The sequence below is a fragment of the Syngnathus floridae genome, chromosome 17 (genome assembly GCF_059516105.1).
Source record: "Syngnathus floridae isolate MCC-2025c chromosome 17, RoL_Sflo_1.0, whole genome shotgun sequence".
Classification (NCBI taxonomy): Eukaryota; Metazoa; Chordata; class Actinopteri; order Syngnathiformes; family Syngnathidae; genus Syngnathus; species Syngnathus floridae.
The window spans coordinates 3,218,395-3,245,113 of NC_142429.1; the positions used below are offsets into that span (position 1 = coordinate 3,218,395).

Here is a 26,719-nt window from a genome sequence, read left to right on the forward strand (position 1 = left end):
CAATTCATTCAGTCAACTCCTTGCAACAAAATATAAATAAACTCATTCAAAAATAAATTATGGGAAAGTGCTAAGAGGAGTTTCATTGTTCAAATGTATTTCAGTCAAAAAATATATATAAAAGGGTCATTATTAGCATTACCGTAAACCGTTTTGATCCTATTAGAACATTCCAACACTTCTTTATACATGACGGAATTAAAGTGTTTACGCATGCCTGCCTGTGATGTAATACGTGCTAATTAGCAGCTGAGACATCGACAAATACTTTTGAAATGTATAAATCAGGTTTTTTAGTACTATCACTGTTTCAAGTAAGTGAGAATGACAAAAAGAAGCAGTGCTGACTGACCAAAGCCTCGGAGCATTTGAATAGACAGTTGGCGCCTGGTCCACGATATATGAATCACCAGAATGGTTTGAAAGTGCCCAACGGATCTTCAACCGTTCCCTGGAGCTGTGTGAGGTGCCCTTGTGCTTTTAGAGCTCCACCATCGTTCCAGTGGCCAAGAGGCCCGCCATCACAGGTTTGAATGACTATAGACCTGTCGCACTGACATTTGTGGTCAGGACATCTTTCGAGAGGTTAGTGCTGAACCACCTGAAGGATGTCACGGGCCCCCTGCTTGACCCCCTCCAGTTTGCCTACCGGGCAAACAGGTCGGTGGATGATGTGATCAACATGGGACTGCACTACATCCTGCACCACCTGGACACCCCAGGAACGTACGCCAGGATCCTGTTTGTGGACTTCAGCTCGGCGTTCAACACTATCGCTGTGAGGCTGGGGAGCATCACATCTGACAGCCGGATCACCAATACTGGAGCCCCTCAGAGGTGCGTCCTCTCCCCACAGCTCTTCTCTCGCTACACCGATTTCTCTTCAGGTGACTCTCCTGTGAAGCTTCTGAAGTATGCAGACGACACCACTCTCATCGGACTGATCCAGGACGGTGATGAGACTGCGTACAGACAGGAGGTGGTGCGGCTGGTCCACTGGTGCAGCCAAAACCACCTGGAGCTGAACCCGCTCAAGACCGTGGAGATAACAGTGGACTTCAGGCGAGACCCTTCACCACTTTCACCCCTCACTATCTGCAGTAATACTATTCTCTCCACAGACACCTTCAAGTTCCTGGGAACCACAATCTCTCGGGACCTGAAATGGACCGGCCACATAGACTCTGTCCGGAAGAAGGCCCAGCAGAGGCTGTACTTCCTGAGACAGCTCAAGAAGTTCAACCCACTGCGGGAGCTGCTGAAGACCTTCGACACTGCCATCATCCAGTCTGTCCTCTGCACCTCCATCACTGTCTGGTTTAGATCAGCCTCCAAACAAGACAAGCACAGACTGCAACGGACAATCAGGACTGCAGAAAAGATAATTGGAATCAACCTCCCATCTATCCAAGACCTGTACCTGTCCAGGACCAGGAAACGTGCAAGTAACATCTCTACAGACCCTTCTCATCCAGGTTGCAGTCTGTTTGAACTACTCCCCTCCGGACGGCGTTATAGAGTGCTATACGCCAAAACCAGCAGACACAGAGACAGCTTCTTCCCCCAGGCTGTTGCTCTGATGAACTCACACCACTCTTAGAGTCTCAGAGTCATTACTGTGCAATAACATCCTGCTCTCCAAACCTTTTTTGAATTGTCTACACTGTGTCCTCTCTGCATCCATTGCAGCCTGGTCATCCTGGAAGAGGGACCCTCCCATCTGTGGTCTCTTCTCAAGGTTTCTCATTTCCCCGAGCTGGAGTTTTGAGTATTTCCTTGCCCTCTTGGGAGTTTAAGATCAGGGGATGTTTGAGAATATTTGCCATTTTTCAGTGTTCTTGTTAGTCAACTAAATGTTGAACAGAAGCTGTGATTTACCGAAGTCAAATTCCTTGTTTGGCACGCTCAAACATGGCGAATAAAAACTCTTGAATCTTGAAGAGTCCAAGGTGAAGACCGATGAGATCACATGGTGGGTGCGTTGCTGACGGGTCTGGGCTTGTGCACGTCTTCTTTGGTCTTCTGGATGCAGGTGAATATCTCCTTGAAGAGAACCTTGTAATTGGGCTCCTCCGACGACGTTGAGGCTTCTGTCGGCGAACCGGAGAGGTGGCGGTGGGGATGAATGCTCACAGATGGGGTTCGGGACGTCTGGACGGACTTGTGGGTGAGCCCTACGTTTGGCTGCTGACACCTCTGGAGCAGCTCGTTGTACTTCACCTAAAACACACACGCATGTATTTCACTGGCCGATTGTAATTGTCAGAGTTGATTGGTACTGACATGTCCGCAAAGCAGTGCTTTGGTCTCAGCAAAAAAAAAAAAAAGAAAGAGAATTATTGAAAGATAACAGCCCTTTCAAAAAGAAAAAGAAATCAAATAAATAAATTTACAAACGCTACCACGAATATGCAAAGATTGTACATGACAGTATTACAGTGTGGTGTTTTCTGTAGATTTTCTGCTTGCAGTTGGATTCAAATGTTGTCGATGATAAATAATTGAGAAAATGAGCAAGTGCGTGGCTGGTAGAGACCTGCAGTGCGTTGTAGTGCGCGTCCACCTCATTGAGCAGCAGGACACCCCTCTGCTTCACCACCTCCGCCCTCCTCACGCACATCTTGTCGTGATCGTCCCACACGCTCGCGGCGCTCCTGCTCCTCTGTCCCTGGCGCTCCTCATCCTGGCCTTCAGTCATCTCATCAGCCGCCTCCTCTGACCCATCTTGATCCGCTTCGGATTTATCGAATGAGTCATAGAACATTGCGTCGGGAAGAAGTAGTCGGTCTGGTTTCCTAGGTCGCACAGGAACCTAAAATTAGCATCCCAAACAGTCTGCGCTTCTTTACTTGGCAACTGGGGCCCGCCTGACTGCTATGTTACAATGTAACCGCAAAAATATGGAAGTTTTGTGTGAACTAGCATTCATGCACCTGGATGTGCAGTCGTCACGCCACATGAGCCTCAGGCACTCTACTTGGGCCTCCAGCTCCACCTGCCTGGCCTGGGAACCTGTCAGGAGGCTGAGTCGTCGCTCCAGGCCTCGCTTGTCATTGGTCGCGAGTTTGCTCTCGCGCTCCGCCGCCTCCCGACGCTTCCTCTCCATTGCTAATTGACCCTGGAGAGTGCGGACGGATCCAAGAAGAATCCAGTGTTCCTCTTCTGGGTCTCGGCGTCGGTGTGGGTCGACCACGGATTCCTGGGGCAACCGCCGTCCATCTGTTTTTCGCCTATGGTTGGGTACGAAGCAGAGTCGCGACAAAGTCAAAGTGGGCGTGTCCGGACGACCTCCGGGACGCTCGACCGGGCTGCACTCTTTACCTGTCGGGCTCCAAGTCAAGCAGCTGTCCAAGACAGGAAACGTTCTGCGCACTAAGGTTGCGTAGCTGCTCTCTTTTGTTCTGCTTGGATCGGGCAGTCATGAGCATCTCCAGCCGGTTCCGCAGAGCCTCCACGTGCCTTTGTAGTCCTTCGATGGACTCGGCCAGACTGGAACGAGACGGAAGACAAATGAGGAACGGGCCAAACCTATGGTCAGTTTAGGGAATTTGGGGATGAGTGAGTCTGTAGCCCACCAGCTAAGTTCATCTCGATGTGATAGGCTGACCTGTTTATCTTGTTCTGGGCCAGGCGCTCGTCCTGCACGAGCCTCCCGTTGCTTCGCTCCAGCTCTCTGGTGGACAGGTCCAGCTGCTCATAAACTTTGGCGTGCTGCTCGTTTACGTGACGCAGCAGCTCCACCTGCTTGGCCAGATACTGGCCAACAGGACAAGGAAGACGTTTGGAGTTGGAGTCAAGTGATGTCATTTTCAATCGACGCTCACTAACTCAGACTACCCGATTATCGTTTAGACCTCGCTTACAAGGAAAATCTCATTTTCAAACCTGCTCCTTGTCAGTGCTCTCTTATACAGCCTCATTCCCGAAATGGCATGCTGCTAAACACAACGACAGCAGCAGTGAGCAAAACAGGGCACCGCCAATGCTGACTTCCTCGCCCGCTCTGGGCGCGCGCGTGTGTGTGTGTGTGTGTGTGTGTGTGTGTGTGTGTGTGTGTGTGTGTCAGTGACGTGCGGTGAGGGTTGGGGTTGGGGTTGGTGAGGCACTGACTCAGAGTCAGATTTACAAACGTACTGTATGACGCTAAGGCACTAACTCAAGTCAGATTTACAAGCATACATGGTTGTTATCCCATCCATCCATCCATCCATTTTCTGAACCGCTTAGTCCCCACGGGGGTCGCGGGCGTGCTGGAGCCTATCCCAGCCGTCATCGGGCAGTAGGCGGGGGACACCCTGAACCGGTTGCCAGCCAATCGCAGGGCACACAGAGACAGACAACCATTCGCACCCACACTCACACCTAGGGACAATTTGGAGTCTTCAATCGGCCTACCAAGCATATTTTTGGAATGTGGGAGGAAACCGGAGTGCCCGGAGAAAACCCACGCGGGCCCGGGGAGAACATGCAAACTCCACACAGGGAGGGCCGGAGGTGGAATCGAACCCGCACCCTCCTAACTGTGAGGCGGACGTGCTACCCAGTGCGCCACCGAGCCGCCTATACATGGTTGTTATCCCATTCTTGATTAAACATTAAACACACCACTGTACATTTAAACACAGCACTGCAGTATACTTACCTTAACTTGTAAATGAAGTCTTTTTTAGAGTACCAATCCTTTTGAAACGAACGTGTTGTAGTCCGTCCCGAGAGGCCCGTAGTTTGAATTAATTCTCGCAAATCTGGCGTTGGTCTTCCTTTACTTATGATTTCTTGCTTTGACTGAAAGTCAAGTTTTGAAAAATTTCTTATCTTCGAGATTATATCCTCCATTTTCAGTGAAAATAAAGCCAAATAGCAACGCGTTAGCACCGAATGTTGTTGGTTGTTTCTCTTTTCTTTTTTTTCTTCTTAATTTACTCTCGCATTTACTCGTGTCGTGAACTATTAGCCGCAGGCTCACTATCGCCCCATCTTTGAGGCAAAAGTACTGGCTGCCTCAAGGCCCATATTTTCCCGCTGACTGCAAGCACGCGCCGTTTGCACGCGCTCAGTACAGTGTGTGAGTGGTGCACACTCACACACACGCTCTGAGAGGCACTACCTGTCACTGCCTCAGCCTCCATGATTCTCGTCTCCTGTTGTTATTTGAACAAGAAATACAGCTATGAAAATGATCCAAATGGAAACACACCAAAATTGCATTAAAAGCAAAGACCACAGGACAGATATTATATTATGTTTTATTATATTCATTTTTTAACAACTGCTGTGACAGCTGAGTAAACCATGTTGAGCCCTTTACCGCCCCTGGTGGCAAGGTGAGGCACTACCTCACCTGCCTCCTATGAGTGCACGTGCCTAGTGTGTGTGTGTGTGTGCGCGTGCGTGCGCGCGCACCCGTGTGCGCGTGTGCGCGTCTGTGTGTGTCTGTGCGTGTATGCCACCTCAATTTCCAGCAGCTGCTCTTCGTTGGCGGAGTACATGTGCTGAAGCGCCTGCTCCAACTCGCGGTTGCGCTCCAGGAGGGTTTTGCCTAGTTTAGCAGCCAAATGGAGATCTGTCCCAAACATGTAGAAACAAACTTGAAATCGTCAAAAATACATGACAACATATTTGGCCCGAGCCCTGCCCTGGATACAAATCTGCCTGCCTCGTCGCTTCAATCTCTCCACTGCTCAGGTCACTTAGATACAACTAATGCAATATAATATATCCTCCATGAGGATTACAAACGAGAGATGAAACATCTTTCACTATATAATAATCTAATAAACCTTGGTCGCTTGTAAAAAAAAATAATAATACGGAAACTCTAGCACCTAACCCTATTGTACCCACTTTTTGTGGTAGTTTTGTTTGATGGCGTGTGTGATTAATGCCTTAGCTCAATAACGTTTGGTGGATAGTCTTACCGTGCTCGAGGTCCCGCTGAACACACCAGGTATCTCCATTTTTGTCAAAATCGTCCTCAAGAATCCCTTCAGTTAACATTGTTACAAACAACCACCGCAGCGTCTGACTGGAATGAATGCAAGTTGTTCCCAAGTATCTCTCGCACTCCGCCCTGTTGCCAAACTGCACAGCAAATCCGAAGCTACACTCGGGGCGGTGTGCTGACACAGACGCGTGGCATGTCGCAAATACATACAGACAGCCGCCAGGTGGCACCCCATAGAAAACGTCGTCTCAGCAACTATACACTGTGAAAAAAAAGCAACTATAGTTGTGTATACACGCTGTGATAACGACTATCTCATTTTATTCTTTCAATGCTCTGAGCGAATAGTGAGTTATCAAAGTTGTGTATATTTTAAAATAAAAAAATAGGTTCTAGTTTTCAGTTTCCGGTGTGTGTGAGAGACGATCATCCCGGACGTCAAATTCGTTTCGACCAATCAGCATGCTCCTCAAAGTACCGCCTTCTTGACAAACAACTTGTTGTCCAGGAAGTAACGTTACATAGTTTATTAATGAACTCTTACCAGGTCGTTTGCAGTGTGGCACCATCTGACACAACTATTCACAGAGGCACGACACCGTTAGTTATATTTCGGTGCTTTGTGTCGCTAATAATTGCGAAATGCTAAACTAAAGGTGCGTTTGACCGATTTGTGACGGTTTGCAGAGCGTCATCTGGGGCTGCGGTGGCCGCGGAAGGCGAAAGGTGTGCGAGGAGGCATCATGAAACTGCCGCGACATTTGGGAGTAAACCCGGCGGCTTTGGCTTATGCCATGACCACTCTGGGAGCTGCCATGATCAACAACATATTCAACTTCTACTACGTGAAGCTCTTCATCAGCAAGTACCAGATATCCGAGGGGGCTTTCCACAAATCTCAAGTGAGTGTCACGACGTTAGTACGCGCCTTGTGTCAACATGACTATCAATGTGCTTGCTGTTCGTGTATTTATGATAACAGGCAGTTTTGAAGTATATTGTTAAACTTGTCTTACAGGAATGTTTGTGGAATTAATTTTTAAACAAAGATGCAGAGTCACTGAGCAGTTTGCTCGTGTATTCCAAATTGAATACCGTTGAGGTTATTGTATTTTATATCATTTTAATTTGTAATCAGCCTGCTAATATTCCAAACGCAGTTTGCCTTTGCACAGGTGGTGTACATGCTGTGGAATGCCATCAATGATCCTCTCTTTGGATACCTGCAAGACAACTCCAAAATGGCGTGCTGCTCTCAGCGGCGGCTCTCCATCCTGTATGGCGCCCCGCTCTACTCCTTGGCATTCCTCATTGCCTGGTTCCCGTGGAGGTCCTACTCCCCCGGTGACTGGCTGTGCGGCGTCCACTTGACAGTGGCATTGTGCGCCTTCGACGGCTTGCTCACGTTTGTGCTGCTGGCGCAGTGTGCCCTGTTCGCTGAGATTTCCAGCCAGCATCAGAACCGACTGAGACTCATTAAGTACAACCAGGTAAAGTTAAAGGTGGGCGGGAAACTTGGAGGATGATATTTTTGTCATGTTTTGCCAGTGATGCTTTGAAAGGAAAAAAATTGTAGGAGCACATTCTGCCGATGTCAACAAAATGACACAGGCCGTCTACCCAATTGCTTCTTTGTGACTTCCCAGGTGGCGTCGCTGCTGGGCTCCTCAAGCGTGCTCTTCTGCGGCATGCTGTCCCAAAATATGGAGGACTTGACAGCCTTCCAGGCGTTCGCCGTCGTCGTGGCCATCTTGAGCTGCGTCTGCATGATCTACACGGGCCTCCACAGCCAGAGCCAGTTTGACGACAAAGCGTCCGACGACTTAGACGAGCCTGCTCCCAGCTGCTTCGAGTCTTCCACCTACACTGTGAAAACGCTGACCTGGCAAATCCTCATCAACAGGGACTTCCGGTTCTTTGTGCTCATGAACTTTTTCCAGGTTTTCATGCTGGCGTTCGTCAGTAATTTTACACTGATATTCGCCGAGCACTTGATTCCCGCAGACGTGCTTTCGCCACTGGCCAGGAGCGTCATGTATGGCGCGGGATTCATTTGTCCTCAGGTAGTGATGGGGGGAGGGGGGTAAGCGCGACGCTTTCATTCTTCAGGGATGAGAATCTTCCGCGGATCCGCGGATTTCTGTGTTTTTTTCCGTTGGGATTATCATTTTTGTGAATCGTGTAGATCCGTTGAGAAAATTGTATTTATAAGGGGGGCAAATCAAACGGGATCAGGAACTGCTTCAGATGGGCATGGCTCCAGAGCAGCGTCATCTTACAACTCGGAACACAAAAACGCTCTTAAAGCAATGCGGCACTGAGCGCCCGGCGCGATCGGACTAAATTAAGGTCCCTGCGCACTGAGGTCCACTTCAATCTTGGAAAGTACATCAGGACTTTAAAGATATTTTCTAAATTTCAGCGATGGCTCTGTCACAATAATGCAACCAGCGCGGTGCAGTTGCGCGGTTGGTGACACGCTACGGTTGCGCGTTCTGACAAAAATGCGCAAATGAAAAAATGCTTAAAAAAGTCTTCGAACGGATTAAAAAAAATTCAATTATTTGTAATGGGAAAAATACATTCGGAATTCGACCGATTCGCTTCTCGAACCGCCTTCTGGGACGAATTGTGGTAGAAAACCGAGGCTTGACTGTATTATATTCACCTTGGTAGCCCACCAAGCAGGAACATTTTTTTAACAAAACTGTTGAAATTGATAGTTTTGGGGGTTGCTATACTGCCAAAATCCAGGAGTTTCCAGGGAGCTTTTGCCCCTGAGTCTCCTCCGGGGCGTTGCTCCTGGCCCCCTGCGGCCCCCAATGGGGGCCTGTGGGCCCTGTGGCCCCCAATAGGGGCCTGTGGCCCCTGCAGCCCCCAATAAGGGCCCCTGGCCCCCTGCAGCAAGTGGGGTGGGGGGGAACAACCCCCCCCAATGGGGCCTTTGGCCCCCCCAGTGGGGCATGCGGCCCCCAGACCCCGGCTACTTTTCAGTGTTTTTTTTTCATTTGCCGTTCTCATCCCTGATTCTTAGGATTTTGGGAGGATGTTGACTATGATTTGAATGCAAATCTAATTTGATGCCCACCCTCAGCTGTTAGTGTTGACCTGCAACAGACTTCTTCACAACCTCGGCTACTACAGAATCATCCTGTACACCTTCTACTTGGAGGTCTTAATGGGGGCTTTTATGCTGGCCCTCGGTGCTCAGAATTATCGTATCCTGGCGTTATTCCTCACCCTCAGCATGTAAGTCATTCAACCAACTTCTTTTCTTATGATGATTACATCCATGACTGTTTGTCTGCTCGCTCCTCTCTGCTTGGCAGGGTCACGGTGCAAGCCACCTTCAGTCTGTTCGGCTTGCCACTGGCAGATATTATCGACGTCGACATGCACAAGTACAAGCGCAGGTAGTGTGTGTTGCGCCAGCTCTCGCTTCTCTCTACGTTGCCGGCGCAGGTTATTTGCGCCGATTGCGTCGTTTTGTCCGCTTTGAATTAATCTGCGCATCATCGGATGTCATTTGTAGTGAAACGATAAATCTCCCACTTCCCGAATCCAAATGAAATTGCTTTGTTTACCGTGGTGCAGCTTTGAAGGGAGCAGACGTCTTTCCGTGGAAATGATTTGCAAAGTTAAATCAAAATCTGAATATGCAACTTTCTAGCTAATGTATTCTTGAAGTTGTAGCACTGCTTAAATGGTGTTCTTTCTCATGCCAACATCTGACCTTTGCTTTGTTGCTCGCGTTAGAGTGGTCAGACGTTGTTGCGTGTACGTGAGTGGTTCTCTTTGATTGGATTTTGGCAGCTCCCCTCTGTCATCCATGGTGTTTGGGACCAACGCCCTGTTCACTAAGCCCGCTCAGTCTCTTGCGCCCATGTTGGTGATCAACATTCTCAACCAGTTTGGCTACGAGCAGCTGAAGGATGCCGGGCGGGACGTCGACGTGAGGTAAATAAACGGTGAAGTGAAAAACGGAATAATTGACTTGCACTCACGTCGGTTCCGGATGAGCGGAAGACGATCGAGCGCTGAGAAATGTTCAAATTCACAAGAGCTGGCACGCTGGCATGTATCCATCTCCCCTTCGCAGAGCCGCGGAAAGCCTCCACAGCGTCATGTTCTACTTGGTGTGCACGGTGCCCATGTGTGTGGCCGCCGTTCAAGTCCTGGCTTGGAGGCCCTTCTCCATACGAAACAGTCACACCATGGACAGCAGGTACGCCGACAGCTAGTGAGAAAACGACCCACCCGCCTCGATTGGTCCGGATCGTTGCGGAGAAGTGGCGCTGGCCAGCGTGTTTTCAACAGAATCCAGGTGACTTTTTAATCTTTTCGTGAAGATGTGCCACTCAAGGCAGATGCACATGATCAGCGGCAGAGTCTGTTGACTTTTGCCTCAGCAGAACCAGTTGCAAGATTCATGAGCCTCATGGGTTGGAGGCCAAGCACCCTGGCGTGATGCGGCTGGAAGCTCGGCGCACCCCAATACGATCTGTGCCATGACGTCCGTGGCCGGTCAACTTGTTCAAATTTTAGATGTTTTGTTGCCGTTTGGGGCATATTTGTCCAGGAAACGCCCATTGTTGCATTCGAGACATTAAATTTCATATTTTCCACCCCCATGTCATGGTTGTGGGTCAGAAGGGTTTCTGACGCTGCTGTGGTGCGCGTGCGTAGTGGAGAATGCAACCCAACGCACCTTATCTGACATGTACAATGATCAACTGTCAAGTGTTAAGGAGCAAATGACAAGCACAAGTTGGCTTTCGTCTTTTATTTAAAAAATGGTTTACTCTTTATCTCTTTCCTGGTAGTTCTATTTGTGCTCACATACTGAATCTAAAGGTCAGACCTATTTCAAATGAGTAATCAAAGTATGTGATTGAGGCTTTACTTCACACGTATACATCAAATTTTTAGTTAGTTATTGTTTTAGGTGTGTGGGTTTTTTTTTCTTGGGGGGGCGGATTTTGCAGTTTTGAAGTGAAACTTTTGCCCTTTGTAATATTAGGAAATAATAAAGATGCCACTTGCTTCGGCAGACGGGCTCAACTGCTCCACGTTTGGCATGGCCGCTCTACGTTTTAGGGGGAGTTAAAATCCTCAAGTGTGGCAACATTGTGACATTGTTTTTGTTCCCACCTCAAGACAGATAGAAGAAGTGAAACAAAATAACAAATGGTGTGCAGCACGCAGCGCCGTGTTACACATTTTGATAGATGTCATCGGGCGCATTGTCCGCCTGGGCAGCTGCTGCCTGCACAACATATCAGTCTCGTCAGAGCCACACGTGTACCCGCACGCCTCACTCAGCAGAGTGTACCTGGACCAGCGCCGGGTGTCTTTCCACCGTCTCTTTGCTTCTCCCGTTGCGTCGGCGGTGCATCTCTTGCAGCACGTCGTGGAAGACTCTTGTTCTCTTCGTGTTCTTCTGTTGACGAGCAAAGTCAATGAAAGCGCAAGTAGGAGTTTGCCCGAACGGTGCGTCCCGTTTTGTCCGCCGTAAGAACACGTGGCCTTGATGTGAAGAAGCCAGTGACTGCCGGTGGTGTAATGCTATGGTGGTTCCTGTTTTGTTTTTTCCTCTGACCTTTACTCTGGATTGTTCAAACATCAACCTCCAAAAGTACCAAAAACGGACAAAAGTACCAAAAACGGACGAAATTAAAAAAGAACTGACCTTGTCACTTTTGTGTGTTCGTCTACAGTTGCATATGTTCAGGCCATACTGAAATACACACAGAAAGCCAAGCTTACAACATGCACGCGTTTGCTCCTTGACAACGGAAGGAGCCGTTTTGCATCCATTACCTTCTTTTGAACAATGAGTGTCACCGTGGCCGAGCTGTAGAGGGCCAAGACGATGAACGTTAACCACAACAGAACATGACCCACCCTGAGTTTTGTTTTTTCTGTAAGCACAAGGAAACTTGGAACACCACATGTCCAGTAATGTATCGATTCAGCTTTTATATCATATATATCATAAAATCTGATGTTTTGAAAAATCTGATTCATCAATTAGGACAGATTAATCAATTACTAAAATAGGGAACGTTCCTGTGTTTCTTCCTTACCCTTCACGACAAGAGTTGTTCCCAGGCCAACATGCTGAGCGCCGGGTGTCGGTTCCCTCTGGGTCGTGGCGGCACAGTAGTAAATCCCGCTGTCGTTGCCGTTCAGGGAGCGAATTTGTAAATCGGCTCCATGTAGGCTGTACTTGTGATGGTTTTGGGCCAGGTCAAGAGTGCCGTGCGATCTGTGCTCAAAAGCGAACCACTTGTAGCGGAGATTTTCGGCCAAGCAGTCGGGAAGGACGCTGCACTGGATGACGGCATCTTGTCCGGGTTGGCGCCAAATCACGCCACTCGGTTGTGATAGGCAGCTGTGAGCTTGGGCCATTCCTGATGGAATCGGTTGACGCCTTCAACTTTGGTCGTGCGTTTGTGATGAGCGAGGAACGGCCAAGTACATACCTTTTGGTGTCAGCCGGGTGAGAGAAAGGAGAGAAAGCCAAAACAACGGCACCATGTCTGCGGACAAATGTCAATGATCTCATGATAGCGTGCACGAGGCAATGGAAATGGGTAAATTCCACTTACTCAACACTTCCTTCCTCTTTCCTCCCAGCCAGCGAATATTTGCAACTTTACGGACATGATATCGGAACTCATCAGCCCACAAAATTTCATGCGAAAACTCATTCAGCTGTTTTGGAAAGGCAGCAGGAGGGATTTCCAATTAAAACAGTCAAATATATTTTGTTGCCTTTTATGCAATGTGGGAAAAAGGAACAAACAATTGTATCTCAAATCGACGTTCCTCAATGAAATGACTGGAAATGCCATTATGTTCCAGGCCCTCCCCCCCCCCCCCCCCCAAAAAAAAGATTGAGCAATTATTGTACTTTATGAAACCAAACTAATATTTAAATAGAATGTAAAGACATACGTAGTTTATAAATCAGAATTCACTGACTGTGGCTCCTCCCGGTGTGCACTCTGTGGCTTATTATGGATCGATGACTTTTTGTTTTTTTAACTCGTTAGTGGAAAGAGCTACGGGACCGAAAAACCTGCATAATTATTGACTTCCTTTCATTTCAATATGATTAGTCCCCAGTCTCACGCAAGTGACATGTCGCTCACCCAGTTTATGGGCGGGTCTTGTTGCGTTGTCAATCAAACATAATGTCCAACCGCAATCCGTTAATGTGTTGTGTTGACGCCCCCTTCCACGTCGACCTGCACACTCGCCATATTTTCAAGCCGGGGAGAACCGCGCCGCTCTTTTTGCTTGCTGAGTGAAAGCGAACAATTAGATCTCACCAGAGGTTATAAAAGCAGAACGTCAAAATTTTAGAGGAGGAATTTCATCTAAGTTGGCGTTTGAGTTGTGAGCTTGTCACCATGAACGTTTTCCGCCTGACAGGAGACCTTTCTCACTTGGCAGCCATCATCATCCTGCTACTGAAGATATGGAAAAGCAGGTCGTGTGCAGGTGAGTTCCGACCACATTGACACATCTCTACATCTTCAGACAAAGTAGCATGTTGGTAAGGTATAGTTGAAAATGATTGTCTACGTGATTCGTCTGCTGCGTTAGCTGCGAAGTAAGCTAGCGACCCCCGATTCATTCAATTGCGGAAATGACTAGCATGCACGACGAGTACAACTGGATCTTAGCATTACTATAAAGAGTCGCAATTTATTTTTAGTCTCTTGTTTTGCTCACGTCAGTGTTGTGTGCATTGATTGATGACAAGCGGTCAATCGTTGGAGTCAACAAACTAGCTTGCCTGCAATGTAAATTGCATATTTAATGAAGTCCAAAATGTCTGAATACCTGCATAAATCACAGGTCCACATTTATTGCATTATACTGCATGTGGGCACAGCAGCTTTTTTTTGCTTCTACCACATTCATTCTCTACACTCCCCCGTCGTTTGTTGTTCGACGCTCGATTTTTTCAGTCTGGCGTCTGACGTGGCGTTTTTGACGCGCTACGGAAGTAGCTAGCATGCTAACACGCCGCCTCGCTTTTTTGCGTTGTTGTGGGCGTTCAACAACTAAACAAACATTCAACAGCCCGTGCTGTTAGATTGCACGATAACGGAATAGCCCTGTTACTAATTAGTTCCTTATTTCAGGCTTGAAAAGTGAGAAGGCGCTCAGGTTACTGTCTCGCAATGCTTAATAGTTTTGAATTTACCTTTTAGGTTTAAATAGATTTGTGATATCTTTTGAAGAAACGTAACTATGAATACAAGACCCCATTTTTTCAAATTATATTACCTTTGTCTTTCTAGAAGTTATCAACTCAGCATCCTTCTTGAAGTCACACTGAACAGTTTCAATTGGCTTTAGGCCTGGGTTCTGGGAGCTCCCTTTAACACGCGTGAGTCCAGTTTATAACAAAGAAAGACTTGCATGAAACATCATCCTTTAAAAACACGGGGAGGATTGCATATAGAAGCCAAACACAAGATCCACGAAAGGATGCACTGGGGATTCTGACGACGGTCAATACGTCCGTAATTCCACGAGGTGGCACTGTTCTAGAATTTTGGAGGATCGGTTGCAGTTTCCAGGCTTTGCAGTGAAAATCATTGTGCTTGTTCCGGAAGGTATCTCTGGAAAGAGTCAGATCCTCTTTGCGATTGTGTTCACCACACGCTACTTGGACCTGCTGACATCCTTCATCTCGCTCTACAACACGTGCATGAAGGTAAGTTCTCTTGAGTTTTCATATTGTTTGCAAACAATAGGCTGGCAGAAAGTGATTGACTTCCGCTGCGGTGAACTGGAACCGGTAACCAAAGGCAACAGTTTGGCCTCCCGGGAGCGAGCGCAACGTCACGGAGTGCCGCTCTTGACTTATGGTGCGACACTCCGCCTTTCCAGGTGATCTACATCGGCTGCGCCTACGCCACTGTCTACCTGATCTACGTCAAGTTCCGGGCTACCTATGACGGCAATCACGACAGCTTCAGGGTGGAGTTCCTGGTAGTCCCTGTCGGGGGTCTGTCCGTGCTCATCAACCATGACTTTTCCCCCCTTGAGGTGCATTTTTTCTTTTTTAATAGACATGTATTAACAGGCCACCTACAGAATCAATGGTGTCTTGCATTAAAACACTACGTTTTCAGCGACTATACGGGAGTAAGGCAAATATCCCACCGTGTATTTTCAGATCCTGTGGACGTTCTCCATCTACCTGGAGTCGGTGGCCATCCTGCCCCAGCTCTTCATGATCAGTAAAACGGGCGAGGCGGAGACCATCACCACCCACTATCTATTCTGCCTGGGCCTGTATCGAGCCCTCTACCTCTTCAACTGGATCTGGCGCTTCTACTTTGAGGGATTTTTTGACCTGATCGCCATCGTCGCCGGCGTGGTCCAGACAGTCCTCTACTGCGACTTCTTCTACCTTTATGTCACCAAAGGTATTCACAATTAACTGCATTTTGAGCCCTTTTCCTCTTCAAGAACTGCATCTAATACTGGGTGCGACACATATGTCAGATTTGAGGAAAAGACAAGGCAATTGCTCGTAAAACTGGTCGAAACATTTCCAAAACGTGGAATCTGCAAATAATGGTTATGGGAGGGAGTGAAGTTTGTCCGGCTAAGATGTATTGGCATGATTTCAGAAAAAGTCTTGTTTGTTTTTCAAAGTAGGGTTTTAAAGACGACCAAGTGTGTCAAATTAGATTTCTAAACTAGTGTCAGTATTTTCAAAGTTGGGGTTTATTTTTAACCTTTTATAGAGTTTATACTTGAACAAACTCCTTGAATTTCCTTTATCGCATCATCTTCAAACTGGGGGTTTCATGTAAACACAGTGAAGCTGAAAAGTTCTCCAAGGCTTTTTATCTTTTTTGACAATGTGAGGACTGATGTGGCGCTTCATGAAACTGTTCGCCAGGAAAATGTCATTTTTTTTCAAGGGTATAGTCCTCTGTTGAGTCGAAAACCTATTTTCATAAGATGGCCACTTTTCCTGCATGCTTGACTGTTTTGCGGCTGCCTTTCTTTCAGTGTTGAAAGGCAAGAAGCTGAGCCTGCCGGCGTAAGGCCCACGCGTGGTCCTGGCAGCGGCCGAGACAATGTGATGGAATGCCGTCGCCTTCTAGCCAGCCGGTGAGCCGACCGATACTAACAGGGAAAAACCAAAACAAACACTTTTGATGGCCGATCGACAGCGGCGCGCGGGGGGAACAAAACCTCCTTTTCGAGTCCAACGTCACATTTGCGTCTTTGACCTTCTTGCCTTCAACTCCCTTTTCATTGCTGGTCCAGTGGCAGAAAAGGCTTTTTTTCCACTCATGGGAGGTTCTTACACTTTTTAGTATTTTGCCACGTCCAATTTATTAGTTTTTTTTTTTTTTTATATATATAAACAAAGTCACAAATGGGGCGACTCTTGGTAAGGAAATGTACATATAGTTTTATTAAAAAAACAAAAAGTGTATCTGCGTGCCTCATGACAGCCATGTCTGACTTGTCACACTTTTTTGTGTTTTTATTTTTTTTTCCCTCTTTTTGTATGCATATTATTTCATACATTTATCCTCTCTGAGAATGAATTTAAAGCCCGATAAATACATTTCCAATGAACAACAAAGAATACAGATGATGACAGAGTTCACAAATGCTTCAAGCAAGACCAGCCGCGTCATGTTCTTTTCCTTTCTCGTCTGTATGTGAACTGGCGACTGACACTGTCAGCTGGCGTCACCGCTTTGATGAACAGCTAAGAATCTTATCTCTGCTCTAAATCTGATCCAAGTTGGCTACTCCTCAAGCGTTGGGATGGTTTTGCTTTCTAATTCCAGTCTTCTTCATTTTGCATGATATCGGCTTCATTAAAGATTTTGAAGAGAATCGCTACTGAGCATTTGAGTGGAGTTTTTGAAAAATGCAGGGAGCTGATGGGTTAACGAGCACAGGCAAAAGCTCCTTAATAGCAATTTTCTGACAGTCTGTTAAAAGCAAAGCAGGACATGAGTCAACAAAGATTTATTTCCACATCCAGACCCAGTTCAGACCTCCAGGGGGCCCTACGCAAAAATATGTCAAGCCCCCCCTCCCAAGAGAGACCAGAGAGACCAAATTTGACAGACTGAAATTAAGTTTAATATGAAAAACATTAACAATTACTCAGTTTTATATAAACAGCTGTTCCACCTCCTACTCAGTAACAGCATCTACACAAATGTAAAAATACAACAGGTTAGTCGATAGGTAAATAGAGGTAACAAATAGGCTGCACTTAAATTTATCATATTTCCTCAATTAATAGACTGCCCCCTAATAGTAGCTTGCCTTTTAGTAACACTGGTCTAAAACGTTTTTTTATATCAATATGTTAAGAAGTCAATATGTAAAATTAATTAATGACAATGTAAACCCTGGAGGTAACCCCTGGAGGTGGGGCTCGAAGGCGAGCGTCTGGTGGCCGGGCCTTCGCCCATGGAGCCCGGCCGGGCACAGCCCGAAAAGGAACCGTGGGTCCCCCTTTCCATGGGCTCACCACCTCTGGGAGGGGCCGAAGGGGTCTTGTGCATTGTGAGCTGGCGGCGGCCAAAGGCAGGTACCTTGGCGGTTCGATCCCCGGCTGCAGAAGCTGGCTCTTGGGACATGGAATGTCACCTCTCTGGCTGGAAAGGAGCCCGAACTGGTGTGCGAGGCAGAAAAGTTCCGACTAGACATAGTCGGACTCACCTCCACACACAGTTTGGGTTCCGGTACTAGCCCTCTCGAGAGGGCCTGGATTCTGTTCCACTCTGGAGTTGCCCACGGTGAGAGGCGTCGAGCTGGTGTGGGTATACTTATTGCCCCCCAGCTGCACACCTGCACATTGGGGTTCACCCCGGTGAACGAGAGGGTAGCCTCCCTCCGCCTTCGGGTAGGGGGATGGGTCCTGACTGTTGTTTGTGTCTATGCACCAAACAGCAGCTCAGAGTGCCCACCCTTATTGGGGTCCCTGGAGGAAGTGCTGGAGAGCGCTCCTTCTGGGGACTCCATTGTTCTACTTGGTGACTTCAATGCTCACGTGGGCAATGACAGTGAGACCTGGAAGGGCGTGATTGGGAGGAACGGCCCCCTCCGATCTGAACCCGAGCGGTGTTCTATTATTGAACTTCTGTGCTCGACACGGATTTTCTATAATGAACACCATGTTCAAACATAAGGGTGTCCATGTGTACACTTGGCACCAGGACACCCTAGGCCGCAGTTCACTGTTGGACTTTGTAGTTGTGTCATTGGATTTGCGGCCGCATGTTTTGGACACTCGGGCGAAGAGAGGGGCGGAACTGTCAACTGATCACCACCTGGTGGTGGGTTGGCTCCGATGGTGGGGGAAGATGCCGGTCCGACCTGGCAGATCCAAACGCTCTGTGAGTGTCTGCTGGGAACGTCTGGCAGAATCCCCTGTCAGGAAGAGCTTCAACTCTCACCTCCGGCAGAGCTTTTCCCTCGTCCCTGGGGAGGCGGAGGACATTGAGGCCGAGTGGACCATGTTCCGCGCCTCCACTGTTGAGGCGGCTGGCCGGAGCTGTGGCCGAAAGGTCGTTGGTGCCTGTCATGGCGGCAATCCCCGAACCCGCTGGTGGACACCGGCGGTAAGGGATGCCTTCAAGCTGAAGGAGTCCCATCGGACCGTTTTGGCCTGCGGGACTCCGGAGGCAGCTGACAGGTACCGGATGGCCAAGCGGATCGCGGCTTCGGCGGTTGCTGAGGCAAAAACCCGGGGGTAGGAGGAGTTTGGCGAGGCCATGGAGAATGACTTCCGGACGGCTTCGAGGAAATTCTGGTCCACCATCCGGCGTCTCAGGAGGAGGAAGCAGTGCAACGTCAACACTCTTTGCAGTGGGGATGGCGTGCTGCTGACCTCGACTCGGGACGTCGTGAGTCGGTGGGGAGAATACTTCGAAGACCTCCTCAATTCCACCTACACGCCATCCATTGTGGAAGCAAGGCCTGGAGACTCTGAGGCGGACTCTCCAATCTCTGGGGTCAAAGTCACTGAAGTAGTTAAAAAACTCCTTGTGGCAAGGCACCGAGGGTGGATGAGATCCACCCGGAGTTCTTAAAGGCTCTGGGGCTGTCATGGCTGACACGCCTCTACAACATTGCGTGGACATCGAGGACAGTGCCTCTGGATTGGCAGATTGGGGTGGTGGTTCCCCTCTTTAAGAAGGGGGACCGGAGGGTGTGTTCCAATTACAGGGGAATCACACTCCTCATCCTCCCTGGTAAGGTCTATTCAGGGGTGCTGGAGAGGAGGGTCCGTCGGGAGGTCGAACCTCGGATTCAGGAGAAGCAGTGTGGCTTTCGTCCTGGCCATGGAACAGTGGACCAGCTCTACACCCTCGGCAAGATCCTCGAGGTTGCATGGGAGTTCGCCCAACCAGTCCACATGTGTTTTGTGGACTTGGAGAAGGCGTTCGACCGTGTCCCTCGGGAGGTTCTGTGGAGGGTGCTTCGGGAGTACGGGGTGCCAAGCCAACTTGTTAGAGATTTGCTCACTCCAACTTACTCCTTACTTATTACTTGCAAGAACCACACGGGAGACAAGTAAGTCCTTTTTGGACACCTGCAGGTGGAGAGTTCACTCGCTCCAGAATGAAGTCTGAACCCTCGTTCCTGCGAGGGGATATTTATTAAGAGAAACAGAGTGGGGGTTTGGGTAAACTGGCTAAAGCCCTTGTCCTCTAGTCTAAACATGTCAGGGGATGTTTTATGACCTTGTGATAAGGAGGACAAGGTAAGGTATTTATTACCTGTTGCATTCCAACATAATCCTATGATAAAGATAACCTGGAAAACCCTAACATCTCCCTCCTGTTTTATCATATGATTATGCTACCCCAAATAACAAAGACAAGTAAGAAAAAAAACACACATATATGTATAATGAAGAAAGAAGAATAGGAAAAATAAAAAACAACAAACAATGATAGCAACACTTTCCAGTGAAGATGAGGCATTACCTCAACACCCCAGATCAAACTTATTGTGTAAGCGAAAAACCTGCTGGCCAGATGTTATTAGCAGGAAAATTCTTACACGGCCCCGTTGCCACAGGCGACCAGAATGCTATCATTAAAAAAAAGAAAAAGAAAAACAAAGAAACAGTACATCAGCGTATCCATTACTTGCGAAGCATATTTGATGGTCAAATCAACAAGTTTCCGTAATACATGCTCAACAGAACAGCATCTACGCAATCCACATCTCATTATCATTATCACATCTGTCACGTCTAAGAAGTTGTATATGTGCTCGCGTTTTCGTCAGCTGATGATGTTCTAGTCTGTAGGTGAGGTCTGTTACACACTGGCGCACACACTCGTGTCCAGTTGGCAGGCAGCATCGGACTACTCTTGTGACCACAAAACCACGATCCGTACTGAACAGGCACGTGCACTCATAGGATGCAGGTGAGGCAGTGCCTCTGAACTTCTGGATGAAGTAGGTCCCGTCCGATGGTGCAGCCATGTCGGTAGTAGAGCCCTTACACCTTGAAAACGGCTCTCTCATCCTGGCACACAGCGGTGATGTCCAAAACTCCCATCCAGTTTCCTCCTGGAGAGCAGTCGTCGTTAATGCATTTGTGGGTGCTGCAACCTTGGATGCAACATGTGTAGTCAGCAAGACTTGGAATGGTCCCTCCCGTCGTGGCTGGCCCAGTTCCTTCTTTTGATGACCTCGATGTAGACCCAGTCTCCTGGATTGATGGGGTTGTCGACCTGTGAGGAGGAAAGATCAAGCGGCAGTAAATTTGTCTTTGACACAGTTTGAGCGTCCTGATCATATAATCTGCCAAGGACTGCTCTTTATCTGTTGCTTGCAACTCTCGTAGTCAATTGTAGTGCCCATTTAACTGGTAAATAGGAGTGTTTGCGAGTTTGAACACCTCCTAATGATTCCCTTTAACCAAAAACTATTTATGACAGGGGCGTTCCCATTTATTGCCTCCTGGTTTGAAAGAGATTGTCTTACCCATGCCTTCTTTCTCCTCACAAGCTCGCACCCACACAGGGTGTGAACACACACACACACACACACACACACACACACACACACACACACACACACACACACAAAGGGATTCTAATTCATCTCTCATGTAGCTTCTTTTGATAGAATCTCGTATCGGCAACTGTATAGCAGACGTTTTAGCATATAATCCCATACTATGCTCTCTCGCTTCTACTTTTTCATGTCGGTGCAGTCGTAGGTGGCCCCTATTGCAGTCATCGACTTGTTAACTGTCACCTTGTGACTCCTATGCATGATTGTGTGAATGTCAAAAATTGAACGTACCTAACTTTCTGACCATCCAACCTCCACTGTGGTACAAAAAACCTTACTATTGTATTGAGTAGGTACATTGAGCAACCTAGCTCCCTCCTGACTGCCAAATGTCCTGTTCTAAAATTTATATAACTCGACCTCTACGTTTTAAGCTTGATGAGCCAAAATATCAGATCTTGCTCTTGTTTCCTACCGTTTTAGCCTATTTGTTTTATCCAAATCCGTTCAATCTCTGATTATAATGCTTTTCTCTGTAGCCCTACGTATTTTTCAAATTTTTATTTATTTATTTATCAAATCTCCTCAGTTCTGTCAAACTCAGTGCACAATGAACCTCCCTTCCACTTTGAACCAAGCTTCACCAAATTTGGTAACGCCGTACCAAGGAGTGCGATTTGGTTGTCGGACACTCCAAGTCCATATCTTTTTGCCGCACGTCACCCTCTCAAGTTGGTGTTCTTTTGTTGTTGCTTCAGAGCGACCCTAACCCTAACCCTCACTCTTGAATGAGTCCATTGTTCAAATGAGTCAATTTTCATCATTGTGAGTTCCTCCGCTTTTCACTGTCTTTTCTCGTCCCCGAGGATGTTGTCTGACCTCCGGAGTGTACTTGTCCCCCTCCAAACACAGGAGTCTTTTCTTGTCCTTTGCCAAAGGTCAAAGGTGCTTCAGAGCCAGGCACCATTTTGTAGTTGTTCACGGCTGCAGGCGAAGACTCGGATTGGGTTTCAGGGACCCTGACACTGAGAATGACAGGCTGGGACGTCAAACTTGTAAGAATATCTCCAAATGTAGCTGCTGCCATCAATTTGCTGGTAACATTTATTTACCAAACTTCAAATTACAGCGGTCTCGTTTTTATATTGTAAATCCTGCAACTCATCCTATTTTTTTGAGCTACATTTTATCTATAGTTCCAATTTAATCGGACAGTATGTTGTCTTCAGTATCATTATTGAAAATCAACTCATCGAGGTCTGCTTTCCACATCAAGCCCTGATCTGTATGTCTTGACCTCTCACATGTTATTGTCATGCTTGCTCAAAAATGTGACTTCGAGTATGGTGCTGTGAATTCTCAATCTCCCCAATGAAATTGGATCCCACCTCGTAGTTCTTATCGTTCTCATGTTCCTGTTAGCCTGCAATTGTCCAAATCAAAAATGTTTTCTTTTAACTGTCTTTCTTTTGAACCTCTAAATCTCTCGTGTTGCTAACCTATCTACACCAAAACAAAAAATTTACCACAGTATAACACCAAATGTATTCGAAAATTCATTGTCATAAAGTGTTGTATTCTTACTATCTTCCACTATCTGTCCTACTCACTCCCTCCTTTTGAGGCTTGGCAACGCCCATGCCTCACACCTTGACAAACTTTTTGGGAGAATGCGTTCTGTACTACATATGATTCCATCATCATTTAATTTGACTTTCTTTCCAAAACGCTTCTCAATTTCTCAGTTCACACATCTTCTACATGTGTTACTGGTTCTCCAGTTTTTTTTTCTAGTTAATTATCAATATTTCGATCTCTTTGTGTGTCTTGACATGCAGAGGGATTGACAATAAAGGAGACTTTGACTTTGACTTTGAATCCAAAAGCTACGTGTTTCTTTCTAACATTCAACCTGCTCAAAATCACTCTTTCATCAAAGTCGCTCTACTAATTTTCTATAGTAGTGGCCAACGACTTCAACCATTCAACCTTTCATTCAGGCAATCATTCATCAATGCTCATCATATGCATCTCACACAGTCTCCAAAAAGGAGTCATAAGGAGTCACATTGGTCCCAATTCATCCAAGCTCACCACACAACATTCATATATCATTTTCAACTCAGGTTTCCTGGCAGAACAATCCACCAGTCCAAACAAAACTTAACTAAAACAAACAACTGGCAAATTAATCTGAATTTTTTCTTTGTTTTTTTTTTTTTTTTAAATTTGAAGAACTCAATCTCTCAGATTTAGCTTGCATGTAGAATTTTGTATAATCTTATAACACAACCAATCAATTATTCCGATTAAATGTAGCATTGCAAAATCTTAAATTCACAATTTAGCTCCTTCCAATTCCTGAAAGCATGTTCTGTCGTTCTTTTTTCTTCGAATTTCTCATGTGGGCTCGACACTTAACATGCACTAATGTGGATTAGGTTCTGCTCGCAAACAGACTTCTCTCTTTTCCTCATTTTTTTTTTTTTTTTTTTCCGTCAAATTGTTTCTGTTCTGCGGTGTAAATTGAATAGACAACAGTCTAGCAAATTTCTTTATACTAAAAGTTTAGGCAATCTTCATCAATTTAACTTTAACTTTAATACATATGCACACACATGCACAGCTCTCGCGTGCAGAAGGTAGGTCTCAGCAACAATGATTCGTCACAGGCTGGCCATTTCCTGTGGTCGATCATGAGCTGGTCCCTCCCATGCACACGAGGACAGCACATTCTAATTTTATTTATTTATCTTCTAGAAGCAAGTTGCATTTCTTTACCACTTGATTTGGATATTTTAACTTTAGTGTAACACAAATTGATCTCTAGTCATTTGTAATTTGCCACCTTATTATTATTGTTATTATTATTAAACTCCTCTTGCCCCTCGCTTGAGCCGCGGTTTGAGCTGCGGCCTTGCACCCGCTCACAGGGGCCTTATTGTGTCCTGGTCTGACGAACACTTATGACCTCATCAGTTTTCATCTTTCTAGCTTTTGTCTCTTGAATTTGTTCTCATCTCTTTGTGAAGATTTCAACCACACTCTAGCACTTCTACTACTTCTTCCACATTTCAAATTTTCTTGTACTCCATACATTTTCTTCCACTTCAGCATGTATTGCATACAATTAAGAAATCTACTTGCCATGAACTTCTCATCTCAAAGAAGAGCAGAGCAAGAGATTTACTGTTCTTATTTCCCATCTTAATTTTAGTAGTTTAAGGTTTTACAATTTTTATTTTTTTTTTTTCTATTTTTTTTTCTTTGAGGATCCTCAATGCAGGTTTAAATTGACCTTTCAACAAATTACTAGCCTGTATTAATGCCGTGGATCAATGCTAGAACTGCTATTTAGTCAATTTATCCTACCAGTCACACACTCAATCACACAAGTTATCCCTGCCTACGCGAAGTCCTCCTTTTAAAAAAAAAAAGGAGCTGCTTCATCCAGTGAGGGGACTCTACAACACCCCCCACCTTCCCTGGGAACTAAAGACAACAGTCCTTGTCCCCAGCCCTGCCAACGCGAAGTCCTCCTTTTTTTTTTTTAAAAAAAAAAAGGAGCTGCTTCATCCAGTGAGGGGACTCTACAACACCCCCCACCTTCCCTGGGAACTAAAGACAAAAGTCCTTGTCCCCAGCCCTGCCAACGCGAGGTTGTACTCTTTAGAACAGTGGTCGTCAAGTAATGATACTGAGATTTTAAAACAGTTTGAGAACCACTGCTCCAAAAGAGACACCTCATCCAGAGGGGGACTCTACAACACCCCCTCCTTCCACAAAATTTCCTTTTTCCTGTGCACTTCTACCTTTTTACGCGTTTCACAAACAACAACACAATCACACAACTTCAGGCCTTTAACTTACTTGTCCCCTTGGTTCGTTGCACTGCCGGGTCCCGTCAATCCACCTCTGTCAGACGAAGGCAGACCTAAGATGCTGGCCCAGCGAAGAATTCTCTTCCCAGGACTTTCTTCTCCAGGTCTTCCTAATGGACGCTGGCTTGTCGACAATGCAGCACGTCCTCCTTCGTCAGCCAGATAGCGGGTATGAGGGATCCCGGGTTTCGGCACCAAAATGTTAGAGATTTGCTCACTCCAACTTACTCCTTACTTATTACTTGCAAGAACCACACGGGAGACAAGTAAGTCCTTTTTGGACACCTGCAGGTGGAGAGTTCACTCGCTCCAGAATGAAGTCTGAACCCTCGTTCCTGCGAGGGGATATTTATTAAGAGAAACAGAGTGGGGGTTTGGGTAAACTGGCTAAAGCCCTTGTCCTCTAGTCTAAACATGTCAGGGGATGTTTTATGACCTTGTGATAAGGAGGACAAGGTAAGGTATTTATTACCTGTTGCATTCCAACATAATCCTATGATAAAGATAACCTGGAAAACCCTAACACAACTGATGAGGGCGGTTCAGTCCCTCTATCACCGATGCCAGAGTTTGGTCCGCATTTCCGGCAGTAAGTCGGATTCGTTCCCAGTGAGGGTTGGACTCCGCCAAGGCTGCCCTTTGTCACCGATTCTGTTCATAATTTTTACGGACAGAATTTCTAGGCGCAGCCAAGGTGTTGAGGTGGTCCGGTTTGGGGACCTCAGCATCGCGTCTCTGCTTTTTGCAGACGACGTGGTGCTGTTGGCTTCTTCAGGTCGTGATCTCCAGCTCTCACTGGAGCGGTTCGCAGCAGAGTGTGAAGCGGTCGGGATGAGGGTCAGCACCTCCAAATCCGAGTCCATGGTCCTCGGTCGGAAAAGGGTGGAATGCCCTCTCCGGATCGGGGATGAGATCCTGCCCCAAGTGGAGGAGTTCAAGTATCTTGGGGTCTTGTTCACGAGTGAGGGGAGGATGGAGCGCGAGAGCGACAGGCGGATCGGTGCAGCGTCGGCAGTAATGCGGACTTTGTACCGGTCCGTCGTGGTAAAGAGAGAGCTGATCCAAAAGGCAAAGCTCTCAATTTACCGGTCGATTTACGCTCCTACCCTCACCTATTGTCACGAGCTATGGGTCGTGACCGAAAGAACGAGAGCCCGGATACAAGCGGCCGAAATGAGTTTTCTCCGCAGGATGTCTGGGCTCCTCCACGTTGAGAGGCGCAAGATGAGGTGGTTCGGGCATCTCATCAGGATGCCTCCTGGACGCCTCCCTGGGGAGGTGTTCCGGGCATGTCCCACTGGTAGGAGACCCCGGGGACGACCCAGGACGCGCTGGAGAGACTGTCTCTCAGCTGGCCTGGGAACGCCTTGGGATCCCCCGGGGTGAGCTGGATGAAGTGGCTGGGGAGAGGGAAGTCTGGGAGTCCCTCCTAAAGCTGCTGCCCCCGCGAGCCGACCCCGGATAAGCGGAAGAAGATGGATGGATGGATGGCTGGGTAGCGTAACCATAAAAAGAGAGGGGTTTCATTGCCTTGCTTACCCGACTGCTGTTGTCTTTGCTCATTGTCATGAATACGCCTCTTTCTTTTTTCATTACCTGATTTAAAATGTCACATCTTTGCGGCTACGAGTCTACTCTACGACGATACACTGCTGCAAGCCATACAGCGCTACTAGTCTAGACAAGTTACTACAGGTGACAGAATGATGACGGCGCGCGAGGCCTAACGCTAACAGCATAGTGTGTGTATTGGGCGTGCCGGTAGTGTCCACATCACGAAAACCCTACATTTGAGCTTTTGAAATCCTGTTTTTACAGTGGGCCTTTGAAGAAGGCCTTC

General features: G+C 47.2%; 4 protein-coding genes across 10 annotated transcripts; 2 read left to right on the top strand and 2 right to left on the bottom strand.

Annotated features, from left to right (window-relative positions):
• Positions 1–71: 71 nt before the first annotated feature.
• Positions 72–6,152, bottom strand: cdr2a (cerebellar degeneration-related protein 2a). The gene is made up of 7 exons (XM_088358875.1): positions 5,919–6,152; positions 5,451–5,563; positions 3,608–3,756; positions 3,322–3,489; positions 2,934–3,230; positions 2,537–2,795; positions 72–2,220 (listed from the first exon to the last, which is right to left on the bottom strand). Exons 1-7 carry the CDS (start codon positions 5,995–5,997, stop codon positions 1,966–1,968), a joined length of 1,320 nt encoding a protein of 439 aa, XP_088215001.1. The 5' UTR covers positions 5,998–6,152; the 3' UTR covers positions 72–1,965.
• Positions 6,153–6,386: 234 nt separating this feature from the next.
• Positions 6,387–11,010, top strand: mfsd13al (major facilitator superfamily domain containing 13a-like). 5 transcript variants are annotated; one of them, XR_015853568.1, is made up of 9 exons: positions 6,387–6,534; positions 6,632–6,846; positions 7,105–7,434; positions 7,591–8,007; positions 9,039–9,193; positions 9,274–9,357; positions 9,758–9,901; positions 10,044–10,268; positions 10,354–11,010. XR_015853568.1 is itself a non-coding variant. In XM_088358871.1 (8 exons), the coding sequence occupies exons 1-8, from the start codon at positions 6,477–6,479 to the stop codon at positions 10,183–10,185; spliced, it is 1,545 nt and encodes a 514-aa protein (XP_088214997.1). In that variant the 5' UTR covers positions 6,387–6,476; the 3' UTR covers positions 10,186–11,010. The 5 variants fall into 5 exon arrangements, 3 of the variants coding, with proteins under 3 accessions (XP_088214997.1, XP_088214999.1, XP_088215000.1); XR_015853567.1 differs by having other exon boundaries at positions 10,357–11,010; XM_088358871.1 differs by having other exon boundaries at positions 10,044–11,010.
• LOC148383216 (uncharacterized) lies at positions 10,713–14,454 on the bottom strand. Of its 3 annotated transcripts, none has more exons than XM_088358879.1 (7): positions 14,249–14,454; positions 12,430–12,486; positions 12,031–12,357; positions 11,765–11,865; positions 11,634–11,681; positions 11,277–11,384; positions 10,713–11,210 (listed from the first exon to the last, which is right to left on the bottom strand). In XM_088358879.1, the coding sequence occupies exons 2-7, from the start codon at positions 12,482–12,484 to the stop codon at positions 11,157–11,159; spliced, it is 693 nt and encodes a 230-aa protein (XP_088215005.1). In that variant the 5' UTR covers positions 12,485–12,486; positions 14,249–14,454; the 3' UTR covers positions 10,713–11,156. The 3 variants fall into 3 exon arrangements, with proteins under 3 accessions (XP_088215005.1, XP_088215004.1, XP_088215006.1); XM_088358878.1 differs by lacking the exon at positions 14,249–14,454 and adding an exon at positions 12,905–13,066; XM_088358880.1 differs by lacking the exon at positions 14,249–14,454 and adding an exon at positions 12,556–12,642.
• On the top strand, positions 13,178–16,846 carry kdelr2a (KDEL endoplasmic reticulum protein retention receptor 2a). The gene is made up of 5 exons (XM_088358882.1): positions 13,178–13,453; positions 14,581–14,681; positions 14,858–15,016; positions 15,147–15,399; positions 15,995–16,846. The coding sequence occupies exons 1-5, from the start codon at positions 13,363–13,365 to the stop codon at positions 16,027–16,029; spliced, it is 639 nt and encodes a 212-aa protein (XP_088215008.1). The 5' UTR covers positions 13,178–13,362; the 3' UTR covers positions 16,030–16,846.
• The last annotated feature ends 9,873 nt before the right edge of the window (positions 16,847–26,719 follow it).

Bases quoted from the DNA above. Each gene is read 5' to 3' on its own strand.
- cdr2a (XM_088358875.1), bottom strand. From the start codon at position 5,997: ATGTTAACTGAAGGGATTCTTGAGGACGATTTTGACAAAAATGGAGAT. The intron at 3,757-5,450 runs GTGGCATACACG...CCTGTTGGCCAG, and splicing joins AGCAGCTGCTGGAAATTGAG to TATCTGGCCAAGCAGGTGGA. The intron at 2,796-2,933 runs GTGCATGAATGC...TGTGCGACCTAG, and splicing joins CGTGACGACTGCACATCCAG to GAAACCAGACCGACTACTTC.
- mfsd13al (XM_088358871.1), top strand. From the start codon at position 6,477: ATGAACTCTTACCAGGTCGTTTGCAGTGTGGCACCATCTGACACAACT. The intron at 8,008-9,038 runs GTAGTGATGGGG...GCCCACCCTCAG, and splicing joins CGGGATTCATTTGTCCTCAG to CTGTTAGTGTTGACCTGCAA. The intron at 9,902-10,043 runs GTAAATAAACGG...TCCCCTTCGCAG, and splicing joins GGGCGGGACGTCGACGTGAG to AGCCGCGGAAAGCCTCCACA.
- LOC148383216 (XM_088358879.1), bottom strand. From the start codon at position 12,484: ATGGTGCCGTTGTTTTGGCTTTCTCTCCTTTCTCTCACCCGGCTGACA. The intron at 12,358-12,429 runs GTATGTACTTGG...CGATTCCATCAG, and splicing joins CACCCGGCTGACACCAAAAG to GAATGGCCCAAGCTCACAGC. The intron at 11,211-11,276 runs GTACACTCTGCT...TATGTTGTGCAG, and splicing joins GACACCCGGCGCTGGTCCAG to GCAGCAGCTGCCCAGGCGGA.
- kdelr2a (XM_088358882.1), top strand. From the start codon at position 13,363: ATGAACGTTTTCCGCCTGACAGGAGACCTTTCTCACTTGGCAGCCATC. The intron at 14,682-14,857 runs GTAAGTTCTCTT...CCGCCTTTCCAG, and splicing joins TCTACAACACGTGCATGAAG to GTGATCTACATCGGCTGCGC. The intron at 15,017-15,146 runs GTGCATTTTTTC...GTGTATTTTCAG, and splicing joins ATGACTTTTCCCCCCTTGAG to ATCCTGTGGACGTTCTCCAT.